The sequence below is a fragment of the Fundulus heteroclitus genome, unplaced genomic scaffold (genome assembly GCF_011125445.2).
Source record: "Fundulus heteroclitus isolate FHET01 unplaced genomic scaffold, MU-UCD_Fhet_4.1 scaffold_196, whole genome shotgun sequence".
Classification (NCBI taxonomy): domain Eukaryota; kingdom Metazoa; phylum Chordata; class Actinopteri; order Cyprinodontiformes; family Fundulidae; genus Fundulus; species Fundulus heteroclitus.
This window is the reverse complement of record NW_023396608.1, coordinates 8,888-16,607: the sequence shown is the minus strand read 5'-3', so window position 1 is coordinate 16,607 and position 7,720 is coordinate 8,888. Positions and strand designations below refer to the sequence as shown.

The 7,720-nt window shown below is 43.7% G+C and overlaps 1 protein-coding gene across 1 annotated transcript; it reads right to left on the bottom strand.

Moving 5' to 3' along the window:
• Window positions 1-1,985: 1,985 nt before the first annotated feature.
• Window positions 1,986-3,985, bottom strand: LOC118559005 (histamine H3 receptor-like; the record flags this gene model as incomplete). Its single annotated transcript, XM_036129655.1, has 1 exon — window positions 1,986-3,985. A coding segment is annotated over one exon (765 nt), but the record flags the coding sequence as incomplete, so codon positions are not given.
• Between the last annotated feature and the right edge of the window lie 3,735 nt (window positions 3,986-7,720).

The window sequence follows — 7,720 nt, the reverse complement described above, 5'->3', positions numbered from 1 at the left end:
CTGTATTTACGCTTATCCTTAGCCAGCAGTTTTAGGTAAGATTCTATGTCGCCCGTTCTGGCCCCTGGCAGGCATTTAACTATGGTCCCTGGTGTCTCTAGTGCCACGTTTCTGACTATTGAGCTCCCAATAACCAGGATCGGCTTCTCAGCGGGTGTGTCGCTGAGTGGGGAAAATTTGTTTGAAACGCAGATGGGTTGGTGGTGAACTGGGGGCTGAAATCTAGAGCTATGCTTCCTACGAACTGTCACCCAGCCGGCCTGCTTACCCGGCTGCTCGGGTGCTTCTGGAGGACCACTAAGTGAACTAACGCTATGTCTATGTGGCTCCGCTCTAGCAGAGGGGCGGCTATCAGCTGGTCTTTCCATAGCACAGAGCCGGGACTCTAATTCTGACACCCTCGCCTCCAAAGCTACAAAAACACTACATTTATTACAAGTACCATTATCACTAAAGGAGGCAGAGGAATAGCTAAACATCTGACACAGAGAGCAGGAGATAAGGGGAGACTTAGTCAGAGACGGAGAAGCTGAAGTAATAGTAGGAGAGGAAGCCATTGTGGAGCTAAAGCTAGGCTAGGCTAAAGCTAGGCTAGCGCCCTTCTACCACGCCAAGAGAGCAAACCGTGAAACACGAGGAGTTCCCAAGCGTGATGTGCAGCAACAGAAAATGTTTTAAAAGTGCTTATGTGTTAGAAACAGATGTTACAGCAAAGAGATTAAAGATAAAAGCGAGAGAATCTGGAGCAACAAACCGTTGCTCACGCAGTGAAAACAGGAAGTGATACAATACGCCTTACCGCAAACAGGAAGTGACGTCAGCTCACAGTCCATTCATATCTGCAACCCCCCCCCAAGGAAGGAGCAGAGACGACCCCGAGGAAATCCCCCAGCCACCGCAATGCCGACACCCTCAAGAGCCGCGGGGACGAGCCCGTGGGCTCCGCCGGCAGCTAGCCCCGCTGAAGTGGTGCCGGCCATGGGCCCTGGGGGCCAGAAGCCCCAGGGGCGCCCCGCCCCCGCGACGGGGGCCCCGGCCACCCCCCGGGGTGCCAGTCCCCGCGAAGAGGCCGCCGGGAGTGGGCGGCGCACGCCCGGGAACCCGCCCCAATCCCGAAGCCAACCAATGCGCCAGAGGGCCAAGGCGCCCGCCAACGAAGTGGAGGACTGAACTTATTCTTAGCAACACTGCTGGCCCCGGCCAGTATGAGGTTAATCAGTTATTGGTTAGAGGGGAGAAGTGAAGGATTACATTTAATTTTTTCTCACGCCCGGGGCGTTTCGAACAAGCTGAGTATTGTTTTAACTGCTTCCTGACCGAGTCAACTCATGACCCTGACAGTGAGAAAGTGACCTGTACACTGTGTGGACTGAACTTATTCTTATGAGACAGATACAGTCTTTCTCACGCGCGGGCGCTTCGAACAAGCTGAGTATTGTTTTAACTGCTTCCTCCCCAAGTCAACTCATGAACCTAACAGTGAGAAAGTGACCGGCGCAGTGTATGGACGGATTTTGGTCTTTGCAGCATTTATCAACCCAGTAAGTACATGAGCTTTGAGGGGAGAAGTGAAGGATTCCATTGCAGGGTTCTGGCTGAGCGAACAGAGTTTGCGTGTAAAATGGTGTTTGTGTTTTTATTTACAGATTCCAGATGGGCAAGACGTTTATGTGTCTAAACTGTTTATTGTTTATAAAGGTTTATTTTGATTCTAAAGAGTAAAGTCTTCTATCCTGTAGCCTTTAAGTATTCATAGTCTGACGGCTTTTAGATATTGATATGAAGGACAGGAGGAATGCGGTTGGGTTTTATACACTTTTTATTAACATCACCAGAAAGAAATTACATTAATTTATTATATCACAAACTAATTGTAGAAACAGTCATTTAATATTTAGAGAAAGACATTCTTTTAATACGATATAAACTAATTGCAGAAAATACTACTTTAATATATCACAAATTAATTGTAAAAAACACTCATTTAATATGAAGAAAGACGTTCTTTTAATACGATGTCACTAACTAATTTAATATATCACTAACTAATTGTAGAAAACACTCATGTAATATATATTAAAGAAAGACAAGGGAAAACATGCATGTATTGGTTTCAAGACCCCTGGCAGTACTGCGTGATGGCTTCAAGTTGATCTTTTATTTCATGGTTTTCTTGAACCAGCTGATCATACCCCTCATCGATTGAATAAAGTAACTACTTGGATAGCGTCAATTCGTACAGCGTTGACTATGCTATTGTCTTGATAGATGTTGTGAGCGTTTAGAAACTGTTGAAAGGAATTGATGAAACATTGTCTCTCAAACTAGGACGGTCATTGTTACATCCGTAGCACTTATCATGCATGTATTTTTTGATCGCTGCGCTCAGAAGATGATACACCACAGTTTTCACTGCTCTAATGAAGCCAAAGCGGATCCACCCGTCGTTTTCATCTGCCCAGTGTCAGCCTCTACTTGGCTCGTCGTAAGCAATAATTCTTACTTTATTTTCCTCATTCGGTACATAAATGCTTGAGCCTTTAATAAAGAGAACACAATCCAATTGTACATTTACAGTGCTTTTATGTTATCTGTTTTTCTTAGTATTTTTAATGTCCACATTGTATATTAATTTGTGAATAACATTGAATATGGACGAGCTCACCACACCACTGATTCTGCGGCAACTTGACAGTATTTATGCCTGTAGTTGTAGAGTAACAACATATGAAAAGGGCACTGCATTGTTTCCATTCCTCATTAACAGCGGAGGGGGATGTTGGCCTGTTATCATCCGGTTTAGGCAAGGGGGAAACACCTTAAACACTGAAAAATACAATTGTAAGAAGGATACACTGTAAATGGCACATTCTGCTAATACAGACACTGACACAAACAGTGAATAAATTAACATATTTTATAACTCCATTGTATATGTTTTTTTCAATATATCACAAGAAAGATGTCCTTTGTTTTGTACAACTGACAAATAACTAATTAAGCTGTCCATCTCTTTCTGGTAAATAAATAATGATGTTATTGTTGTAAATATCCACATGGAAAAGCATTTAATTTCTGTTGAATAAATGATAGAAGAAAATATATGCTGCGGTGCAGAATTCAATTCACACACAAAACAACAACAACAAAAAACAGTTTTAGACAAACTATGAACCTTGTCACCAACAGTTGGACACATTTGTTTATTCTGCATTTATTCTCATGGGTTTCTGCGTGTCATTGGCACCGATGAAGGCGGAGTTGTGTTCCTCTTTGAGCAGAGAACCTTGCTGAAGGCCCTGCGGAAGCTACTGTGGCACAGAGGGTATAGGAATGGGTTAATAGCCGAATTAAGCCACAGGAGCCAGAAGGTAACCTCATACCAGTGATGTTGGATGCATCGCTCTTTGCAGGCAGCACGGATGATCATCAGGAGGGTGTATGGTGCCCAGCAGATGACAAACACACATACTATGATTGCAAGGGACTTAGCAATTTTCTTATCCCTGGACAGACGGATAGGCTGAGCAGCCCTGCTGCTGTAGGGATCCGGCTCACCCAAACATGGGGAGGAGGTCTGAGAATGGATGGGCCGTCTTCCGGGCAGTTTTTTCCGAATTCTCCAGTTGTGGGACAGAGGGATGCTTTCCCCCTGGGCAGAGGCAGGCTCACTTGCCTGAAGCCGTTGCTGAAGCTGTGCCTCCCTATGGAGGTGCCACCTTCTGCGTAAACTGAGGTAAATGCTGAGGTTAAAGAAAGCCACTAAGAATAAAGGCAAGAAAAACTCCAGCATAGAGGCAATTAGCAAAAAAAACCAAGAGTAATGGAACTCAGCAAAACACTCATCCTTTGGCACGCGACTTCTGCCGACCACCAGCTCCCAGAATATGATGGCTGGCCCATACAGGACAAAGGCCAGCACCCAGACTGCAATTATCTTGACTATGGCCAGATGAGTCCTGCTCTGTCTGGCTCGATAACTTACCTGCAGGAAAAATAAGCATAAGTCAGAAAAAATGGCACTAAGATAAAGCTGCACTTATTGCCACTGTTTCCTTATATTCAGGAAATATTTGCAGATGGCTTCTTTTTGTAACCACAACAAAAGTAATATGTGTGGTGATTGTTCAAATTAGATATAAAGACAGTTTTTTTGTTTCTTTTTGTTATCAGGGAAGGGAGCAGAGATAAATCTGAACTTTTTTCAAATTCATGTTTACATTCTCTAAGATCACCATTTTTGTGTCATTATCAACAGAGGGAAAAGTCCTGTACCAATTGTATTAGGATTGTCCTGTGGTGTGATGAAACTAAGATTGAGGTGCTTGACCACCATGACCATAATCAGATTTGGAGGAAAACAATGGAGGCTTGAAAGTTTAGGAAACACGTCGTTTATAACGTTGCCATGGTAACTCAAAATGACAGGTGGTACAAAAAAATACTTAATGGGATCAGCACACATGTTTTAATATACACTGTGGGGATTATAACACAAAAATCTTAGTCACCCACGCCGGGTTTCGAACGCACGATCTCTTGCATGCAAAGCCTGCACTTTCCCTCTGAGCTATACTGTAGCGCCATATATGGGCATGCAGTATTGGGATGATAACGGGTTTGGTCCCCCATTGAAAAGCATTGGATGTTTGACACCTCACAGCTTGGAGATGCTTTATGCCACGTAGCCCAAATTTCTTGTGGAGCTTTCTCTCTAAAGGAAGAACAGACTCTGTGAAGCAGAAGTTAGTAAGACCTTCCTAGAGCTACTTCCGGTTAGCAACATGCTAACCGTTAGCCGCTAACATGGTTGTGTTTGGTATCACTGGGTGAGTGTACTCTGTTAGTTTGGTTCAAATCCTGTACTGGGAAGTGCCTCAAATAGGGGTGCCAATACTTAATGTCACCAAACGTGACCAAAGTTCATGGGTCAGATTGGCCTCCTTTAGCAACTTAGCCTCACCACATCTGGGCCCAGAACTCAACATTTGACCAAAATGGTGTGTAGCGCCATTTCCCACATGTGGGTGGTGCTGTATTGGCCAATTGGGTCGTGTCTGGGCATCATGCCAGGTCCTGTTGGAAGCAAAGGCCCAATAGGAAAGCATGTAAAATCCAAAATGGCACAGAAAACTGACACATGGCTGAAAGTCACATGAAAATTTTAAAATGTTAAGAGGAAGTGACTGTGCGAATTTCAGATTTCTACATTAATCACAGCCACTGCAGTGAGCGATGAAAGTTGCCATTGTATCTCAATGGAGCGTCTCCCTCTGGGCCTCAGAGTTCCGTCGTCATGGAAACTCACTGACACACCTGCAGCGGCCAGTCTACCGAAGTGTAGAGACTTTGCTCACAATAAGTCCCATTGGATTATAATGGAGAACTTTGCCCCGAACAACGCTCGATATCTCTTCATCCGTAAATGGTAGAGACGTAATTTTTTCTGCGTTTAGTTCGTAACGGATAGGGGAAGAAGAAAAGCTATCGTTTTTTGCTAGAAAAAGTTTAATAAAGGTGTAAAAAATTATGATCTAAATGGCATTTTTATGGATTTTCAGAAATCCTATAAAAAGGGTCCCGAACAAATCGCTGTAACTCAAAAAGTATAAGAGATATCAAAATAATTCTTTCACCATGAGTATCACCAGGCTTTTGAAGACCATACAGCACATTTTTATGTTTGTACAAAAATCGGTATAGACACAGCGACGATGTAAATAAGTGGTTGATGTGGGAAAATGCAGCTCCAAAGCGTTTTTAGGATTTTGCACATTCGCTACTCCCGAACAAATTGTTCCTACAGAAAAACCGTAACAGTTATCCACAAAATTCCTTTTTTGTGAGTGCCAGAAGGGTCGGGACATTCATGTGTGAAAGTCTCATGTCTGTACATAAAACGGTTTAGGAGTAGCGACGATGCGAAAACATGTGATGTTTTGGATTTTTAGACGTCATTTTTCAAAACCGCTCCATAGGAAAAGAATGGGGGAGGTTTTGGGTTTGTGTCGGTCCGATATGATTTGCGAAAAATCTATAAATGCCACACCAATGAGGGTTACATTTCCCGAATCCTGACAAAAATACCTACGTTTTGATGTATAATTTGTCTACATAGAGTGAAAATTGAGCGAGTAAGGTCAAGTTGTTCGGAGTTTTGAAATCTTTAAAAAAGCTAGAGTGGGCCACTCTAGCGGTTGGAGAATTCCGTCATTGACTTTCATTGTAAACGATGATTTCGCTGATTTTTGGACATGAGCTTTGAGGAGTAACTGTGAAGAGACGATAAAAGATATCCACATCCAGTTTTCACTTCTGAGTAGGTCACAGATATATCTACAAACTGGAAGTTAAACGGTGTTCGTAGGTGAAAGCATGACGACACAGTACAGCGTTGAAAATGGTCATTTGGAGGCTTTTTTGAGGCTTTCTTTCTACCCGACTCCATTGATTATTATGGGTTTTTTGGGGGTTGGTTTTTCGCAAATTTTGTTGCCATGGTAACTCGAAACTCCAATAAAAGTAGTAGCACACATCTCGAGATCGAGCCACAGGTTTTGATGCCTATATTGTGGGGGTGCACGCTATGGTTCGGGCCGCATTTATCGTGAAGGAAGAATAATAAAGAACTAGAAAAATTTCTGAAGAAATTTAGCAAGGCGCCTGCCACTTGGTGCGTACCGTACCGTCAGAAATAGCAACAGGAAGAAACACTGCGAATTTCAGCTTCCTACGGTCTTCACAGCCCTCGCAGCGGCCGTCGAAAGGTGCCATGTTAAGTCAATGGACCTCCTAGGAGCCTCTTGCTAGCAGCGTTGTCATGGAGACTCACTGACAGCTGCAGGCCCCTCTCTGTCTGTAAAGGCAGAACAACCCTGGCTAAGCAGAAGTTGGTAGGACCTTCCCAAAGCTACTTCTGGTTAGCAACATGCTAACGGTTAGCCGCTAGCATGGTTGTGTTCAGTATCACCGGGTGATGTTACTCTGTTAGTTTGGTTGAAATCCTGTACTGAGAAGTGCCTAAAATGGGAGAAAATCCAAAAATTCACCAAATCTGTCAAGCAGGAGTTTGTACAAGCTTCTTATAGCTACTTCCGGTTAGCAACATGCTAACCGTTAGCTGCTAACATGGTTGTGTATGGTATCACTGGGTGAGTGTACTCTGTTAGTTTGGTCCAAATCCTGTACTGGGATGAGCCTCAAATAGGGAGAAAATACGTCGTTTATAACGTTGCCATGGTAACTCAAAATGGCGGGTGGTACAAAAAAATACTTCATGGGATCAGCACACATGTTTTAATATACACAATGTGGGGATTATAATACAAAACTCTTAGTCTCCCACGCCGGGAATCGATCCCACGACCTCTTGCATGGTAAGCCTGCACTCTCCCTCTGAGCTATACTGTAGCTCCATATATGGGCATGCAGTATTGGGACCATAATGGGTTTGGTCCTCCATTGAAAAGCATTGGATGTTTGACACCTCATAGCTTGGAGATGCTTTATGCGACGTAGCCCAAATTTTTTGTGGAGCTTTCTCTCTAAAGGAAGAACAGACTCTGTGAAGCAGAAGTTGGTGAGACCTTCCTAGAGCTACTTCCGGTTAGCAACATGCTAACCGTTAGCCGCTAACAAGGTTGTGTTCAGTACCACCGGGTGAGTGTACTCTGTCAGTTTGGTCCAAATCCTGTACTGGGAAGTGCCTCAAATAGGGGTG